This window comes from Ptiloglossa arizonensis, chromosome 9, assembly GCF_051014685.1.
Source record: "Ptiloglossa arizonensis isolate GNS036 chromosome 9, iyPtiAriz1_principal, whole genome shotgun sequence".
NCBI lineage: Eukaryota > Metazoa > Arthropoda > Insecta > Hymenoptera > Colletidae > Ptiloglossa > Ptiloglossa arizonensis.
The window spans coordinates 21,320,187-21,339,781 of NC_135056.1; the positions used below are offsets into that span (position 1 = coordinate 21,320,187).

The 19,595-nt window shown below is 56.5% G+C and overlaps 1 protein-coding gene across 8 annotated transcripts in view; it reads left to right on the top strand.

Annotated features, from left to right (window-relative positions):
• The window catches only part of Lilli (AF4/FMR2 family member lilliputian), a 114,797-nt gene that overhangs the window by 45,847 nt on the left and 49,355 nt on the right, over nucleotides 1–19,595 (top strand). For 6 of the 8 annotated variants that reach the window (XM_076319611.1, XM_076319610.1, XM_076319618.1 and 3 more), the window contains one exon: nucleotides 18,963–19,149. In XM_076319611.1, coding sequence (XP_076175726.1) covers nucleotides 18,963–19,149 — 187 coding nt within the window. Of the gene's footprint in view, nucleotides 1–7,542; nucleotides 8,418–18,824; nucleotides 18,846–18,962; nucleotides 19,150–19,595 lie in introns of those variants that run through there. The other 2 variants (XM_076319616.1, XM_076319617.1) reach the window with 2 other exon arrangements.

Consider the following 19,595-nt stretch of genomic DNA (forward strand, 5'->3'; position numbering starts at 1 on the left):
AAATAATTTCGAGGGGAACGAACGATTCGACGTTTACGGTGCGCGCGCGGAAACTCGAGAAAAAGGTTTCGAGAAGCGTTTAGGGTATTTCGCATCGGTCGCTCGCTCGCTCGCTCGCGTTACGAGACGAACCGTGGCGAGTCGAGCCGAGCCGAGCGGACGGGAGAGGACGGGTAGGAGAGGAGAGGAACGGGAGAAGCGGATCGGAACAAGAGAGGGTTAACGTCCGCGAGCGTTGGTTCGTTGATTGAAAGCAGCGCGATGGTATCGCGGTGAAATTTTTCGGAAGGGCCGTGGTCCTCGGTGTATTCCGGGTCGTGGTCGCGGTGTTCGTTTTCGGCTTCCAAGGATGATTCACGGAAGCTCGGTTGCATCGAGACCAGGTAAAAGAGAAGAGGGGCTGGTCGTTGAACGATGTCTTTTATAGCCGGCTTAGTTCGCCGAAACACGGGTGGTCCCTCCTCGAGATCGTAATCCTCTACGGAGTGTTTGGTCCCGCGGCGCGGTGTACTCGTTAATTGCTCGGCGCGTTCACGGCGGAAAGAATTTCCCAGCCGTGACAATGTCGTGCGCACCGACAGGACGCATTGTTTCTGGATTACCCGCGAGGAGAATGTTTGCTCGAGCGCGCTGCTCCATCCCCCCGATTCGCGTTTCAGGTAACGCGGCCATTGAACGGGAGACCGTGGCTCGAGCGACCTTCGCCTATTGTAAACTTTGCAAACACTCGGAATACGCGCGCGCCGGATATTTGTTCTCGGAATCGATACGCGTGTACGTACTCTTTTCCTATTCCACGCGCCACACCGTCGAAAAGATGCGACGGAACGGAACGAAACCAAACGAAACGAAACGAAACGAAACGAAACGAAACGAAACGAAACGAAACGAAACGAAACGAAACGAAACGAAACGAAACGAAACGAAACGAAACGAAACGAAGAGGAGGAGGAGGACCGAGGTCGACCGCGATAATATCGCCGCGTGGTCGCTTCCGCTTCTGGAAATCCGCTCTCCCCTGTTGTTCCCCCTCTTTCTCGGTCTCGTTGCAACGTCCGTGGATGTTTCGCGTCGAGTCGGGGATCCCTGGTTCCGTGTCCGTAACTATTTCGCGGCGCGACGTCGATACGCGCGCCTAATGGGAATAAGGCGAACGAGTCGAACGAGTCGATCGGAATCGAGAGGCGAGAGACAGAGGGAAGGAAGAAACACGGTGGCGGAAACGGGTCGGGAGGCGCAACAGTTTGGCCGTAGGAAAGTTATCGCCGACGTCGGAGTTCGGTTTCCCGATCGGCTCGGAAATAAGAAGATACGGTGTATAAAAAGGAGCGATAAAACGGTTCAGGGGCGAGAGCGCGCGGGGCGAAAAATACGTCGTCTCGCGCGGCGGGCCGATCGCCCGCATCGAAACCTGTTCGCTCGTCGAAATTAACGATACTTTCGACGAGACGCTCGATCCGGGACGGTTAACACCGGCTCCCTTAATTGCGGCTGCGCGAGCAATTAGATAACTTCTTATCTCCGTTTAATAGGAGCCCGCGAACCTCTCCCGGGAGATCGTAGAAACTTTTTAAGACTCTCGGGCGCCTGGATTTGCACGGTCGTTTTCGAACGCGTTCCACGCTCGCGTCGAAGCCCGAGTCGAACAACCCCCCTCCCCGCACCCGTGTCCCCCTTCGGGCTTCGAAATCCTATTACGCTCGTTGGCTGTTTTTCCCCGCCTCAAAGTCAGGGTCGCTTTACGGTCGGAAAAGGGCCGTCGCCGGTAAACCGGACCGTATTTCTTCGTTCGAGACGTCGTTCGTTCTCATTGTTTCGCGAATCGCGGGCCGAATGGTAAACGAAATCGTTTCTCCGAAAGTCGTCGTCGAGGTGATTACGGTTTACGATTGTACGCGGCACTTTTCGGGCGTCGTATAAACGCGGCACGATGATACCGTTTATCGCGGGCTTTACCGTGCGCGCGCGTCTCGCGTTTCCACGAATCGGGTACGAGCCGGTCGGGTGCCTTCCGAACGAAAAGAAAAGGAATCGTCGTACGGCGCGAGGAGATCGCTGGTAATCTTCGGTCGATCCGTCGAACCGTTTACCCGCGGCCCGTGTAACTTTTCTTTACCGTTCGCTTCGACGAAATCCGTGGTCGGGTTGACCGTGGTTCGTAAACGGGGAAATCGGAATCGCCGTTACTCGCGGGTGCACAATGGAATCCGGTCGTCGGTAGCTACGCGCGTACGAAAGTCGAACGGTTCCGTGCGGTGGCTCGTTTCAATTTCGCTGATCACGTGGGTTCGCGCGCGTTCTCGATTTCGGTGCGCGTTCGACGACACGGCGATCGAATGCGAAGAAGGGATCCTCTCGGTTGGAGATCGGTCGACGGGACGAGACGATGCTCGAGAACGGTGAAAATTGGCGCGGCGCCAGATCCGCGCGTGGAAAATCGCGTCGAGAAGGAGCGAGCAGCTATCGAGGTGGTGCCGCGAGCGAGCCGACGAACCACGCCGCGGAGAGCAACGAAGGAGCCGCGTACCTAGTCCTGCGCGGTGCTCGCACGACGCGGCGCGGCACGTGTGAGCCCAACGAGTGCACTTAACCGTAAAACGAGGCTGCTCGTAACGGCTCGTGTTGCGAGAACGATATCCAGTCGATAACGCGTAACGCGCCGTTAACGCGCGCGCGTCTGCCGATACCGCGATAACGGCCCCTATCGTTTATAAATAGCCGCGCGGAGGAAGCACTCGAGGGGGAGGCAAAAAGAGAGAGAGAGAGAGGGTGCCCAGGTACGTACCGCGAATCTTTCCACCGTCGATGCTTCTCGTCGATTCTGTGCGTCTCTTATCTCCAGACGACTCGACGATCGTTTTCGATATCGATCCTCCTCCGAGACGAATTCCAATTTATTTGTAATTCTCCACGTCCGCGAATCGAAGAGAGAAACGCGTTCCGCTTAGCGATGTTCGAGCGATTGGGGCAGTCCGAACGCGCGACGACGCACGTGCACCGATACACGCTTCGAGGATCGTCGTTCGAGCGAGGAGTCGGCTTCGCGGTCGAATCGGCGATTCATCGCGGCCGATAAACGATCGCTTTACCGGTCGGGTTACGCGGGTTTTGTCGCAGAGAAGCTCGCGCGCGCAAGCGACGTTTTTCCGTCGGTGATACAGGTTCCTCTTTCCGTCCCTCGGATCCCCTCGCCGCGAAAACTCGCGCAATTTTCCTAGCTTCCAGGTTCTCGGTCCGTTCTCCCGTTCTTTCTTCTCGTCTCGCGTCTCCTCCCCTCTTCTCTCGCCTACCTCCCGCGTCTTTCCGCGCCGCTTTGCAAGTTCGATACTACTTTACCGAGAGTAGATACAGAAGTCGACGTCGACGAGGACGACGAAAAGCGTCGACGAAATTCCAGCCGTTAGCAAAGTGCCGTTTATCGCGTTTCGAGTTTACGGGCTCGAAAGGAAAACGCAACGGGCCGGTAACCGGTCGATCGTTTCGAGAATCGAGAGTCTTCGAACGCGTATTCGAGATCGATCGATCGAGGGAGGAACGATCGTTGTCGACGGGTCGTCGGTGGGTCGAAGCCGGACCTTCGAAGCGACCTTTGGATTCTCGATCGGCCGCGAACGCGGAAGGTGAGTCAGCGAGTAGCGAGCGTTGTCCCGGTGATTCCGTGTCCCGTAATCCGCGTATAGTTCCCGCGTCGCACCGCTCGATATCGGCTCGAGCGCGCGAACGAGATCTCTTCCGTTCGGCTCACCTTCGGGGCCCCTTTCTAGATTCGAGCCCGAAAGGTAGGAGAAGGACGGACGTACGCGGCTGCCGGAGTAGGTCATCGGGTGATTCCGTATCCTCGCTCGAAAGGAAGGATGCATGCCAGCGGACGGACAGGAAACGGGCCGAGGCGAAAAAAGAACCGACGCCGATGCCGGTGGTTACCTTTGCCGTATGCCACCTCCGGCCCGGCCCTTCGTTCCTTTCGTTCTCGCGCCTCGTCGTTCGACGTTGCCTTTGAACCACGAACCTCTCCTATTCGTCGTCGGAGCTTCGACGCGTATTTTCCGCGTTCGATTTCGCGCGATCGCCGCGAGAAAGAAGAGGCGCGACTCTTCAACGTTTCGACGCCGGGGACACGGAACGCGACTTCCTCGTAGCGAAACGACCCGAGAGAGGTTTCCGTCGGAGCGAAAGACGCGTTCTCTTTGTGGCTCGTTGGAAAGAGTCGACGGTGGGGGAGAGAGGCGAGCTTTAAGAACCGAGAGGCCGAGAGGAGGACGCGTCTGGTCTTATCTGGGCCAATGGAACGCAACCTCGCGTGTTGCTCCTCTCTCGTCGGATCGGTGAACCGCGCTCGTGCCGCGCAAAATCTCCTCGAAGCTGGAATAACTTCGGCGCGCGAAATAATCCTCGAACTTGTCGGTACTCGCGCCTCGAGTTCCCCGTTTTTCTTTCTTCGTTGGCGAGTAATCGTTTCCCGGTAACCGAGCGCGGCTCGAGGTAACTACACCCCCGAGATCTAATTACAAAGAGCAACGACGAGAGACCGAGTAGTCTCGACTCGTTGCGTCGTCGACGCGAGATCGAGATTACGCTCGATCGAACGTTACGCGACGATCGACTATCCGAGAGGATAGATCCCGGGATACGCGGGCTCCCTCGATCTCCTCGTTGAAACGGATTCGCCCGTCGAGCGCGCTCGATTCGATATCGGTCGCTGATCTATTAAATTTACCCGGTCGAATTCAAGGTCGAGAGTCCGCGATCTTGGAAGAAATCGCGGAGCCAGCCTCGTCTCTCGGAAGAAAATCCGCGCGGTTCGCGTCGACCGAGCCGTAGATAAAAATAATCCACTGACTAACATCTAGGTTTCGGCGACTATTATTATCCCGAATCTCTCCCGCGAGATAGACGGGTGGAAAGAAACGGGCTCGAGGGTCGACGAGAGACGCGCCTAGGGGAGGCTCGGGAAAACCGATACACTTTTTCGTCCGGTTGTTTTGATCGTTTTCTTCGGGAAAAGGTGCGCGCGACTCGACGGTTGCTCTCCGGTTCTTGTCCGCCGTTTGAGATCGCTTTGCGAGGAACGTGGTCGAGTTCCAGGTATTTCGCGTATTCCGATGAAAACGTCCGGTCGGCCACGGCCGAGCAGCATCGTCTTTCCCATTCCGCGAGTTCGAGTTCCGCGAAGTCACAAGACTCTTTCGCGCAGTTGCGTTTTCCGGAGGTACGCGATTTCGCTGACGCTCGGTATTCCCGTTGCGTTTGCTAGAATTTCACCGCGTCGAGAAACCTCCGCGGAGCGTCTCTCCTCGCTTTGCGTAAAATCGTCCCCTTCGGTTCGATAAATAAGACGCGCGAGGAACAGAGAGAGAGAAAGAGAGAGTTGGCGTTCCCAGCGGTCTGGAAACAATTGATCGGTTCTTCTCAGACGGCCGTAAGCGGCGAATAATACAAATAAGCGGTTCGCGAGCGATTCGTACAAACGCGCTTCGATAACTCGGTCCTGTTCGAGAGTAAATAAATCCCGGAACGCGAACGGGAACCGATCGGGTAGAAGATAAAAAAAAAGAGAAGAAGAGCGGAGGGAACGACGCGGGGTCGGGAAAAGACAAACAAGCAGGTTCTTTTTCTTCGGCAATTTTTCCTCGGTCGATCGGGGTCCCGTCTCTTCGGAGAACAACACGGTCGGTGGTGTCGTAGGTCAGGATTGCCGAGCAGCCAATGGCTGCACTCGGGTTGGTTCGATTGTCGGGAACGCGGCGAGGTGAATGGCGGAGCCGCTGGGATTCCCCCGACGTGCCAATTTAGCGCGGAGTGATTGACGGACGCCCAGCTTTTGATGGCTCCGGTCGTCGTCGTCGTCGTCGTCGTCCTCGTCGCCGTCGCCGGCGTCGAAGCGGGAACCGGCCGGCAACGGGTTAATTAGTTCGATGTGTTTTCGCGATAACCTAGATACCGCGCCGGCTTCTTTTCGTTAATTGTACCGGGCAGAGGCGGTCACCGATTATTACGCCGTTTACACACGACGAGAAGGGTGCGGGGTAGGAACGGTCATCGCGGGGGATTAAATTAAATTCGATATCCCTCGGTTCCGGGATATTATTTTAAACGGCGAGTGCCGATGGCGCGTGTCCTCGTGGGAGGCAGAGGAGGAGGTGGAGGCGGAGGTGGAGGCGGAGGAGGAGCGGCTCTAGGGGCGTTTAGAAGGGGATTTCGGAGCGCGTCGATAAAAATCCTCGTAAAGGTTGGGTCGGGGCTTTCCAGCGCGCGTGGCTTTTGTGTCGCGAAACGTATCGGAAATTAATATGCCAATTTCCTCCGAAAACCGGCTTGGCACGGGTTCGCTCCCACCGATGTAACGCCCTTTGTCTCGAAAATTAGTTAAACGCGGGAACGCGCGTTTCGAACGTCAAAGTGATTTAAACGCAATATCTGCCTCGTCCGCGGCTTCGTTAACCACCGTTCCGTTGCGGTTCGCTTTAAATTATTTATTTATACGTTTATTCGTTCGAACGCGGGATCGCGCGCGAAATCGTTATCGTTCGATGTTCGGCGAACGTTCGAATATCGCGCGCGTCGAGAATCGTTCGGAAACGGGGGACGATTACGGCGGTAAACAACCGACGAAAGCCTAGGGAGGGAGAGAGGGAGGGGATCGGCGGGTATTTCGAAAGCGATAGGACGCGTTGGGCTTAACGCGAGATGCGAAGAATTTTTGCGCGGGCGGTCGGCGGTCGGCGGGCGGCGGGCGGCGGGGGTGGTTCGGTGTCGTCGTCGTCGTCGTCGTCGTCGTCGTCGACGAGTAGCGCAAACGGTAAGTAACTCTCGCGGCAGCGTTGCGAGTGTCACGGTAGTCCATTGGTATTACGATCGTGCGGCAATGCGCCTGGCGGTTTCCGCGCGAGGCGGCGTGTCGGTCGACCGAAGAGGAGGAATAGTATCGTAGGAATAGGCGGCGGTGCTGGAGGAGTAGGAGGTGGAGAGTAGGTTGCGCGCGCGGCCATTTTGATAATCTCCCACTCCTCCGTCTCGCTCTCCGCTCCTTGCTTCTCCTCCAGTCCTCTGTCTCTGTCGGCGATCCTTGGCCGTCTCTCTCGGGCTCGCTCGGTTTCTGTCTCGCGTGCACGCATACCGAGTTTTCTACACACGTAACGACGGGTACATGCGCGTGCACACGAACACGGGGAAGCTCGAGAGAGGATGAGAGCGAAACGAACGACCGAGCGAGAAGAGGCAGGTAGTGGATGGCGGTGGAGGAAGGGGGGACGGGACGGACGGTTCGTACACAGAGGATCGGTGCGTACTTTTTTTCTCGTGCTCGTAGTGCATAGCGAGCTTTTGCGGCAAAAGAGCGTGTGCAGAGGAGAGTCGCCCCCGTGGTCGCTAGTGTCGCGATTTCCCTTCTCTCTCGTTCCCGCACTCTCGGTAGGAGCGCGAGCGCGAACGCGAACGCGCGCACGTACACGGCCGTACGTGTTGCGAACGAGTGCACGTGTTATACGTGTATAGGTTCGTAGGTGTGTAGGTGTGCGCGCGGGCACGGGCGCGCGCGTCTGTGTATCTCCGTCCATCTATCTCGCTCCTTCGGCTCTCCCTCTCCTCGTCTCGACCGGAAGGTGCCAGTTTCTCGTCGACGATCGTCTCGTGCACACTCGCGCTACGTCGTCGCCGTTTCGTGAATTGTCGCTAACCTCGGACCTCGTCGTCGTCGTCCTCGTCGTCGTCGTCGTCGTTGTCGTCGTCGTCGTCGTCGTCGTCGTTGTCGCGCATAACCAACTCGGAACACGGGTGCTGCGATGTAAACAAATTGGATTACGAGTGTCGTGACCCTCGGCCGAATTCCGAGGAGAACGAACCAACCGCCGCGTGTGCCCGTCGAGCAGTGCAAGTAAACAAAGAATGTTGTCGCGTCAAGGAGACTGGTCGCGATCGGTGTGTAATTCGTCGCAGTTATCGCGTCCTCGTGCCGCTTCGTGTCGTTTCTTCGATTCGTTCGCGCGATACCTGCCGCGTTTTCCTAGCAGTGTCCTTTCATCGATAACTCGATTCGTTCGGTCGAACAGACCGGAAAGAGGTGTTGACGTCGAAAAGTGTATACGTGCCTTTATCTTCTCGGTGAGTCGTCGTCGCGCGGTGCGGTTCCACGAGCGGGAGCGCGCGCTTCTGGATTAGCCGCTCCTCTCGTGCGTTCGAAACGTTGATCGGGCGCTCCGTTCGGTAAATCGCGTTCGAGCGCTCCGACCGTGCAACGAGAATGTTTTTACGCGTGAATTTCGCGTCGCCATTGGCGAAACGCCGACCCGTTGCCTCGCTTCTCCCGATTCTCGGTATTTCTGGTGGTTCCGGTGATCGCGGTTCTAGCGACAACTTTTTCTCAGGATTATTTTTGGATACTGCGACGATCGGTCGGCTCGTACGTTCTTGAACGCACGGTGAGTACGCGCGTACGCGCGCAAACAACGATTTCCGTTCGGTTCGCGCGACCGAACCTCGAATCGGAGAAGTATCCGATTCGATGGATCGCGCGCGCGATCGACCTTTTCCGCGACGAGGCGAAAAAGAAGAGACCCGCGTCGCGATATCCGCGCTCGATCGCGCCTCACCGCCGCTTGGACGTTTTTTTCTTTCTCTCTCTCTCGATTTTTTCTTCTTCTTCTTCCGCCTCGTCGTGCATCCTACTTTTTATCCTAGAACGCTTTCGGAGAAAGTACGTCGCGGCGACTTTCGCGACCGCGGGGGAAATTCATAGGTGTCGTCGTTCGCGTTTCCCCGCGGGAAAATTGTCGTCGATCGCCCGACCACCGTACGGTGTTGTCTTCGTTTCGCGAGCGTTCGAGGCGATCGGCGCGCTGTTTACTTCGCTTCGGGAAGACCGACGACTCCGGACGAAACTAGATTTCGCTCGATATAAATACCGAGCCGCGTCGTAAACGTGCCGTGCACGGTCATCGCCGCGACGCGAGCTACCGCTGCTCGAGCGTTCTCGGTAATGCCAGAAAATTATCGACAGATGCTCGCGCGTAAAAACCTCGGCCGGCGGCCATGTTCGAGACCGCCGCTCGAAAGATATCTCGATTTCGTCATACCACGTGCCGCCATTTTTTTTTCTTTTTCTTTTTTCTTTTTTTTTTTCTCTCTTCCCGTCCAAACGCGCTCCGTTACCTTCTCAGCCGCGCTTTTCCGTCGCGCGACCGCGCTCTTGTTTACGCCTCGCGCGTATTTCTTTCCCCGCGTTGATCGCTTTTTTCTCATCCCGTTCCACCGTGCTGGAAGCATCGACGACGCGCGAGATTTCGCTCGAGACGACAACAACAATAACAACGGGCGGTAACGTGCCGTTTCGAGTACGTGCTTGTGCCAAGGTATGATTCATGTTTCTACCTACAAGACCCACTTACGAAGGTACCGGAATAACGTGTTATCCACGTGGTAAACAACGCGCGGAGTGTACCGTCGATCGAAAGATCGCCAAGAATTTCTCTCGAATTCGAGGACACCCGCTCGCTGCTCCGTGGCGAACGCGATCTTCTTCGAAACGTCGAACTCCTCGATCGTTCGAACGGAACGTTCGACTCGATCGGAAAGAGCCCGGAGAGGACGCTCAACGAGCGGGGAAATAACAGAGAGTCGATTCTCCGACGTTTCATCGGCGATCCGCCTCCGCCCGCGATCTATAAATCCTGTCGTTTCGCAACGAGCTAAATTAGTTACCACCTATGGTATCACTGGTTAAAATAAATCTTCGAACGCATCGAAGAACAATTCGATGCGATGTCCCTTCGTTGTCGTTGTCGTTGTCGTTTCGAGGGGAAGCGAAGAAAATCGCGAATCGACGTACTCGAATCGGGGAATATTTTCATCGTTCGGTCCGCGTTAAGGGTATTTCCCTTTCCCGATGGTTGTCCGGCGTCAAAGCGCGATAAATCTCTCCCTTTTTCGTCCGTGCAAAAAGCGTTCACCGATGACGTCACTGGTTAGCCAGGTCGCTTTAGAAGTGACTCAAACGCGCCCGCCGGGCTGGGGAGAGGGAAGCGAAATTTTACGGTTGATCGTCGAAAAACTTTGTCACGATTCGTCATCCTCTTTGACGCGGAGTCCTCTCGGTCTCGGTCTCGCTCTCGGTCTCGGTCTCGGTCTCGCTCTCGCTCTCGCTCTCGCGCGTTCCACCGTTCCATCGTTCCACTCTCGTGCTCCGTTCTGTTCCCTCGGCGCGGTACGAAGCGGCGCGGCGCGGCGCGGCGTGGCGTGGCGCGGCGCGCGCGCTAACTTTGGATTACATAAGTGACAGAGAGCGCTGCTACCAAAGAGCCTTGGTTTCCTTTTAAAAATGGCCGTCCACTGGCCCGAGAAACATCATCTCGTATCGAAAACATCGGCCGTTCTGCGCCGTAGCCGGGAGACACCGCGGTGCTGTGTCGTCGCGTATCGCGAAAACAAGAAGAAGCGCGTCGCGCGCGACTCCACTTTCGTAAACGATAACAACGGTGGATATTTTCGTTGCGCGAGGAATTCAACGGAGATCGCGAACGTCTGGATCGGTTCTCCGTGCTCGTTGCGCAGGGACGGTGCATCCCTTCGGCTCGGAAATTGAAAAGGAGAATCGAACGGACGTTGGGAAAAGGTCGAACCATTTTGCCGTTCGCGCGAAAGATGAATCGGCAGACAGCGCGCGCGCGTACGCGTACGCGTAAATATTTATCGGTGAATTGTACGTTGACGATACTCGCGGTCGGTTCGAGGATAAAAATATTATCGCCGGAAGCTGTTGAGTCGATACGTTCGGCACGGTTCTTTGTTGCCGGAAGTTGCGACGAATCGGCGATACCGCTGTTCGCGGCGCGAACCTCGAGATACGGGACGAGAAATCCACCGAACATCGTAACCGGATGTTGACTCCTCGAAAGCTCGGGGAAGCTCGGAACGTTGTTCCCGTGGAGTCGGAGGGTAAAAATTTCACCGAAAGTGACAAAGAGTTTCGAAAAACGTACGAGGGAAATCGTAACGCGACAACATCGTATTTTGTCGAGATTAGGCGGGCGATAGCGGCTGATAATAGGTTTAATCGGGCGATAACGAACGACCGAGCGAAGATAAAATTCGCTCGCCGGCCATCGATGTTCCGCGATGTTAATTTCCTATTGCACGGAACGCAAACAATGGGTATCGCGTCGAAATTCAATCGTTCGTAACGTCGGGCTGAAAGTTTTTCCCGGCGCACCATCGGATATCATTATCGCGGTCGTGTTTGTTGAATTTGTTAAACACGAACGTGTACACGTGTTACGCTTTTCTTTCGTGGCAATGAAAACGCGTGCGTCAATCGTTTCGAGGGAAACCGGCTGGAAATATTGGCTACGAATCGCGGAAATTTATACACGCGGATAAATGCTTTTCATCGAATCATCCGCGCGTTTTATTTTTCATTCGCGACTCTTTGCGTATCAAATACGACTTGGTTCGTCGAACGAACGGATCTCGTTAGCGTTTTACCGAGGCTACGCAAACGTATAGTTTTTCGTTAATCCCGGTGGTCGATTCGACGCGCTCGCGACCGAACGCGGGACAAATTCGTTTACACGGTCGACGTACGGTGGAAAATTAAACAAAGATCGGCGTTCGCAGCTGCGACCGAGGAAAAGACGAACGGTTCGCGGAGGAGGTCAGCCGCGAACCGACGATCGAACGATATTTAATATTCCCGGGAACGAACGCGTCGAACGACGAGGATCGTTACCTCTTGCTCGAGCTCGGTAAATATTCGTCAACGCGGCTCGTTCGTCTCGCTCGTCTCGCTCGTCTCGCTCGTCTCGCTGGTCTCGAGATCGGAATTTTTTCGCGTCTTCTTTCCGGACAGAGTCAGAGTCGTTAAGCGACATCGTTACGCAACGACCATCGACAATGGACAAGGCGTAACTTTCGGTCCGGGCGTATTCAATTTTCGAGTCCGGAGGACATCGCGAACCCGCCTAGACTCGACGTTGCCATCGGGTCCGTTCAATGCCAGGAACGAGGGAAAAAGGGAGTCGAAGACGAGCCGACCGTTCTTGAACTTTGACCGAGTTACGTACGTGCTATTTGTTGGTCGGCGGTTCGCTCGACCGAACTAATTGGAAAACTTTTCTTTTTTTATTCGGCGTCCAGCGTCTGGCAGCATTTTCGGAGGCGTTCGGTTTCGCGGGTCGTCCGCGAATTCCCGAACGGGAGAAACGATACGAAACGGGCGGGAAGTTGCGTTGGATTCGACGCGAATCCGATATCGAGCGAGATCGCGAAGCCGCTGCGCGTTCTTCCCGATGGAATTTTCGAAAATCGGTGGATCGACGCCGAACGCGTCCAGGTTTAGACACTTTGACCCCGTTACTCGAACGCGCGGTCCATTGGGTAATTACTGTCAACGCTCGCGGTTTAACGTTCCAGAAGTACTCCGGTTATATTTATTTAGCGTCTAAGCGTTAAATCGGGTCAACGCGGAATATTCGACGAATTCTGTCAGTTTCGCTCGAAGAGCGAGGATCCGCCACGGTTTCCATCGAGATCAGGGGAAGGAGAATCAACGACCGTTTACGGGAGGGATCTTGGAACGGTTCGACGTTTCGGGTAAAAATTCACGCGGCCCTGACATCGTCCGTCTCGTTGCACCCGAGTTTCCAACGGAACAACGATTCGCTTCGAGGGACTCCCGTGGTTCTCGGCGTTGGTTTCTTTCGCAAAATTTTTGCCCGCTGCAAAAACGGTGAAACCGACTCGTTTTCTCGTGTACGTTTTAATCGGCCGGAGAGTCTTCGGTAGGAGTCGAGTCGCGGTCCAAACGAATTCCGCACCAACGAGGTCACCGAGTAGCGGGGATCCGGAAACAAACGGAAAGGAAAGTTTGCTTTTTACGAGCGACCGACTCGAAACGTTAATCGCGAGCGTTTGATGAAATATACGCTCTCCGTCCGAACGAGAACCTATCCGAATAACGAGCAATTCCGTCTAATTTGCGAGTGGATGGAAGCAGCTTCGGTCAATCCGTTCAAGGAGATTAGCGCGCTGGCGCGCGCGCGTGCTCGCCTAGAACGAAACGCGGCTTTCGAAGGTTGTCGTCGTTGTCGTCGTCGTCGTTGTCGTAGTCGTAGTCGTAGTCGTAGTCGTAGTCGTAGTCGTAGTCGTCATCGTTGTCGTAGTCGTTGCGCTCGTCGTTGTCGTCGTCGTTGTAGCCGTAGCGCGAAACGATGTCAGTGTGTCAGTGTCAATGGAACCGAGTCGTCGAGTCGGTCGATTGTGATTCAACGGGAAGATGGTCTCGCGGCTCGACGGAGTTCGCGAGAAGGAACCGATCGACGTGTTTCGAGGAAGGAGGGGGAGCGGGAGTCGTCGTCCGTGGACGCGATCCTCCCCGATCCTTTTTCCCGTGGCGTCGACTCGTTCGCGAAACGCCGCGTAATACTCTCGAGGACGCGATTCGTACTCGGTCCGACGCGAAAGTGGAATTTTCCTGCTCGCGGGGAATCGATCCTCGTTGCGACTCTATCTCTCGTCGGGTTATAAGCTAATGAAATCGGTAATTAACGAGCGCCGGGTGTCGACCGGTGGCAAAGAGAAAACGAGGATAGCGAGACCGATTACGCTCCCGAGATAGAGAGAGAAAAGGCCGTCGAATCGCCGGGAATTCGCGACCGCGCAATCCGGCATTTAGCCTTCGTCGGCTCAAAATAAACGCGACAACTCACTCGTTCCCTCCCTCCCTCCCTCTCTCTCTCTCTCGCTCCCCTTCTCCCCTTTCCCTCCGGTTCGCCCCGTTCTTTCCTCGGCAGCCCTCGCTCGGTCTCCGCCTCTCTTCTTCTCCGTGCGTTCGTCCTTATCTTCTCTTCGTTTCCCTCCGTGTTCCCTCTTCCCTCTTCCCTGTTTCCCCTTCCCCCACTTCGCCCCTCCTCGGTCGTCCCTCTTCTCTCTCTCGTTCCCTCGCGCGAATACTTTCGCCGTCTCGGTCGTTTATCGCCGAGTAGCTAACTAAGCACGAATCCAATTCGCCACACGTACGGCCACGTGCGTGCACGCTCCCGAGCCGTGTGTTGCTCTTTCGCGTGCTCGTTTACACGTATATATAGTCGCGCGCGGACCTCGCTGGATTTCTAAAGAGCACCGCTCGCGGAGATGGGCGAACGGGGACGAGCGACCTGCTCGCGCTCGCTCGTTGCACCGTTTCGCGCCAAAAAAGACGCCGCGTCGCCGGAAAATCGTATCCTTCGAAAAGTCCCGATCCGCGCGACACTCGGAACGAGGAAATTGAAACGTCTCTTCGCCCCGTAGAATCCAGGGCGCGTTCGACTTCGAAACCGTAAGCCTCGAACATCGCCACCGTAACCGTAACCGTTTCGAACTCGTCGATTCGACGCGCGAATGGAAACATTTTCGACAATTAACAGATTCGTTCGCGCGTCACGCGTCAACGATTGACGCACTCTCGACGTGAGCATCGTCGATCGGAGCGAATTTGAGAAAAAAAGGAAACGCGCGCGGTTTTCCGGGATTCTCGCGCGAGAGGAGCGTTTCGCGGGACGTCGAAGGTTAGCGCGTCACGCGTTGCGCGAGCGTCATCGCCGACGTCGAGCGAACCTGAACCGGTACCTATTATATCCGCGCGCGTTCGCTCGGACGTTGCGAAACTCGTGGAAATCGGACGACGTCGTTTCGTTCGCGGCGAGATACGGAGAATACGACGGTGCTCAGCATCCGTCGAAACCGTTCGCCGGAAACCGCGACGGAATTCCCAGTCGATCGACGAACGAGTATCGCTTTTCGTTCACCGTAACGCGTTCGTCATCGCGCACGCACGATCGTGTCGCGAACAGTGTGTTTTTTCATCGTTGGAGGCATAGAGAAAAAAGAAAATTTCGCACGATCGCCGAGATCGAGATCGAGAACGAATCTCTCGTATCACCGGTCTCGCGGATGCTTCGTCGGTCGCTAGAGGGAGACTCGTTCGCTACTCGGCCCCGATAACGCAATAATCCTTTATCGCGCGATCGAAGAGCACACAGATCCGGGCGGAAAGCCGGGAATACCCTTTGATCGTTTCTGGTCTCGTTGTTCCCGGAACGGCGACGTTTTTGCGAACGCGACCAGGCGAATCGATCGGACTCGGCGCGGTTCGGCGAACAGCTCGTACGATATTTCCCGGTATCGTTCGTTCGTGTTTCGAAGAGGTACGCGAGAGGTATCGGTCGCACCGCGGACGTTTCTCGCTACGAAACGATTAATTTCGCGGAACGAGATCGCGGAACGTCGAAGAGCGCAGCGCGTAGAAAGCTAGAAAGTGGAACGATCGAACGGAACGAGGGAAGTCGGATTCGTTGGTTTTGTTTTCCCTCGATTGGCTCCTCGTTCCTCCTCCTCCTCCTCCTCCTCCTCCTTTTCCCTCGCGTTTGTCGCGAATCGCGGCCGCCCGAGAATCGTTTTAACTCGTTCCGTCTTCGTTACCATTTCAAATGGACCGCGATTAACGCGAGTTAATTATTTCCGGCGGCGATATTCCTCGGCCCCTCGTCCACCCCTCCGGGTCGCTCCGTCCCCGGTTCCCGTCCCTACGGGACCGGAGGGCGGATCGGTCTCTCGGGGAACGATTCGTTGGAAAAAGTGGCTGTCGGGTATCCGACGGGGTCGTCCGCGAAGTTAAAAGGTATCGGGTAATCCGTTGCTCTTTCGCTCGGTGCGGCGGGCGGCTCGTTCCAGTTTACCCCGTCGGTTCGTCGATTCGACGGGAGTTTTTCGGCACAATATTTGGCACGGAAACGCGTACCGCGAGAAATCGCGTACCCGCTACCACCGCGGCGAGTATAAATAGGCGCGTTATCGGATCGGGTTCTCGGAGGGAAAGGAGAGACGGAGAGGCGCGAGAGTCCCGTTCGCAATTTCGAAAGATCGTCGCAGAAACGACGCACGCTCTCGGAAAGTTCTCCGGTTCGCGGGACTCGCGAACCACCGGGATCGTTAATCTTCTCCGAGCGTATCGCCGATATTTATAGAATTTATAGGAACGATACGAAGACCGTCCAACGTTGCGAAAGAACGCCGAGACGAGACGCGACGAGACGAGACGAGACGGCCGCGGATTCGCGTTACGAGCGACTCGAAGCGTTTGTACAACGGATTAACGGCGCGGCGGAGAGCGAGCTGGCGTTGGAAAAAGCGTCGGCCGGTCGCTATCGAATCGACGATCGATTTGGTCCGTCCGGTGACAGAGCGATTCGCCCCGACGCTCGATGACATCGATAGACGCGCGCGTCGTCGGTCGGGTAAACTATCGCGTCGCATCCTCCCTCGAAAATTTGGAAAATTGCTCGCTCGGGGAGTTCCGTCCGATCGGCCGAGCACCGGACCGGAACTCCTCCGACGCGACGCGTTTTAGTTCGTCGAGGTAGTAATCGCGAGAACGCGCGCGGATTTCGTTAGCTTTCGATCGTAATCGCGCGCTCGGAATAGACACTGGAATCGAACGACCGGAGCGGTCCGCTCCGGAAGAGGAACGCGCGGGAATCGTCCGATAATCTCGACGGAAACTTTGATCGTCCTATTGGCCGCGAAATTTCGGAACTCTTCGAGGTGTGTGTCTCGTGGCCAGGAGCCGACCTCGCGAAACTCGTCGAGGGAATTTTGCACCGTCCGTTCGCTCGGTTTCTCGTATAGCGTTTGCTTCTTCGTTTATCGGTGCCACGTGTTCTCTACGCGCCGTTACCGAACAGCGTTTGTCCGTGCAACGACAACAACGGTAACGAGCACCCGATAAGAAGGAGGAGGACCTCGTCGGGATGGAGGAACGAGCGCGTACGAAAATCGATTCACGCGGCGGATCGAGGCGACGGAGGTACCGCGTCGATGAAAATTCGTCTCTCGGTTCCGGCGCGCGTCGTCGTCCAGTCGAATTATTTTTTCCACGCGGGATGGAAGAAGGCGTCTTGGAGCGAGATCGTTCGGCGAACCGGCGGGTAATTCGTCTCTAATTGTTCGAGCGAGGAGAAGACGCGGCGAGATAACGGGACAGAGCGCGAGCATTGTCCGCCGTTGGCGAAGTTTTCGGTCTCGAAAACTCGAAGAACGAACGTTCGAAGATAAAAAGCGAGCGGACCGACGATAAGTCGCGATAAGATTACCATTATGTACCATCGGTCGAGGCTCGTCGGTTGCGTTCGGCTTCCGAAAAATTGTACACCGTTTCGAACGCGTCTTGGAAATACAACGAGGTGTCCTCTGCTTACGGGGTCCTTCTCGGTGTCCCCCCGAATCTTCGGGCGGGTCGCGCGTCGCGGAGCGGACGTTTCCGCGAAAGTATCGTCGGCTCGGCCGGGTACGGATCGCGTTTTAGCGAGTAGGAAATCGGTCGTATCTAAACTCGTAATGGGAAGAGATACACGGGCGCTGCGCGGAGGAACGAGGCGCGATGCTTTGCCGCCGGTAATATCCGTCCTGTCGCCGGCTCGTCGGCCAATGGCCCCAGACTCCATCGAACGAACGCCGCGCGTATCCCGGGCCGCGGATTCGCCTCGTCCCGTCTCGCCTCGTCTCGCCTCGTCTCGCCTCGCCTCGCCTCGCCTCGCCTCGCCTCGCCTCGCCTCGCCTCGCCTCGCCTCGCCTCGCCTCGCCTCGCCTTGCCTCGCCTAGCCTCGAAGCCTCGTGAATTTTGCACGATCTCGCGCTATCGCGCCGCTTCATCTTCCCCGCGCCGCGTTGTTCGTCCCCGTTGATATTTCCGGTAGACGCGAAAAAGTGACGAAACAATGGGGGGTGTTTGGGCCATTTCGGGGGCGGAACAACCGTCTCGTAATGAACGCGGCCGTGGATCGGCGTGCACCAGCGCCGAATCGATTTCCGCTCGACGGAAATTATCGATCGTTCTCTCTTTCTCTCTGTGCGCGCGGGTGACGCGCGCGCGAGAAACCAACGAACGAACGAGCGCGGAGAGCTCTCGACGAGAACCCACTGCCGGAGATAAAAAGTTGAAACGAGAAGCTCGAGCGACGCGACGCGACGCGACGCTACTCGGCGCGAAGAACGCGTGGAATTCGCCGCGATTGCGACGCTATCGGCGAGTCCGCTCGCTCGGTACGGCAAACCCCGGCTTCGCCGGAAACGCGACTAAACAGGTGTTTGCGGCAGCTGCAGCTGCTCTCTCTCTTTCTCTCTTTCTCTCTTTCTCTCTTTCTCTCTCCTCTCTCGTTTCGCGGCCGTCTGCGCGTCTCTCCGTCTCTCCGTCTCTCCGTCTCTCCGTCTCCCTTTCGGTATTTCCTCGAACGTGGGAGTTATTCTCGGCGATGTGTGTCGCGTACGCGATGGAATTCCTCCTCGTTGGATTTCCTTTCGGAAGAGAGCTACGGCTGCCCGAATCCTCGGTCACGATTACCGAAACTGTCCCGCGAGTTTCGACCGGTTGGAGAATAGTCCTCGATCGGGCAATTTGCGCGAGAGTGGCGCAACGTCGACAGAGATCGAATCTTGCGCGGAGGCAAAGTTCCATCGGGAATCGATTCGCGCGTTCTCCAAGGTCGCGTTCGCCGCGACGTCTGGCTTTCTCTCGCGCGTCTTTGGAAGACGGAATCCGTAAGGGAGGTACGAACGAGAGCGGGTAAAGTCGTAGCGGTTGAAACGTTCGAGGAACGATGAAAGACGAGTGTTTCTCGCGTTGAGAAACGTTAGGCGCGTATAAAGGGCCAGGCTCGCGACTCGCTCGATCCCATCGCTGGTTCGATCGAACGGTGCCGAACTCGGAGCATCCTCGGCGGGCTCGGGAGGGCAAAGGGAGTTGGCTCGAGCGCCGGAACCGGCGGGAGGTCTCCCGAGTCGAGTCTTTCGTTGCCTCCGCCGTACCCGACCAACTTACTCGAGTAGGCGATCCTCCAATTATTTCGTGCTCCGTGCCGCTCGCTCGTCCGAGTGTACGAATCGATTATCACGGCGATGACTCGCGGGGATTAATCTTCGACGAACGTTTGGTGTTTCAGTGTGGACCGGGACCGGCTTCGGGAGCGGGAACGACAGGCCCGCGCGGCGATGTCGGTCCAGGCCGAACAGGCGGCTGCGGGAGGTGGTCCTGACACCAGACACCATCACCATGGCCATCACAACCACGCTCACCATCACGCTAATCCGCACGCCGTCGCCGCTCCGCTGTTCCGTGCTCCCGTCAGGGTAAGTCTATCCGCGCGGACTCCGATCTCGTTTTTGTATCGTTTACGATACCCCCCGAACCGTTCGCCCGAGACGACCAGACGTCGCGCTCCGATTTCGAGCACCGTCGACGCCCGGAGGGTTCCTTCGACGAGCTCCTCCGAGTCGCACGGTGGTGCACGATGCGCCGATTCGTTTCTATCGCGACGTTGCGAGGCGACGGAGCGTCGACGAGAGGAACGAACGGACAATTCGTCGAACGACTCGTCGCGATACCCGATACGTCGTAGCCACGGTTTCAAACGTCGAGGCAGTTTCGAGCCGATACGCGTTCCTACCGTTTTCTCGCGTCGCACGAAAAGAATGTTCGGTTCGCGCGTTCGTCGCGACATCGGTTCGTCGATGGCTCGCTCAGGAGCCATATGGCGTCGTCTCCTCTCTCTTCTCTCCTTCTTCACCGTGGAAAC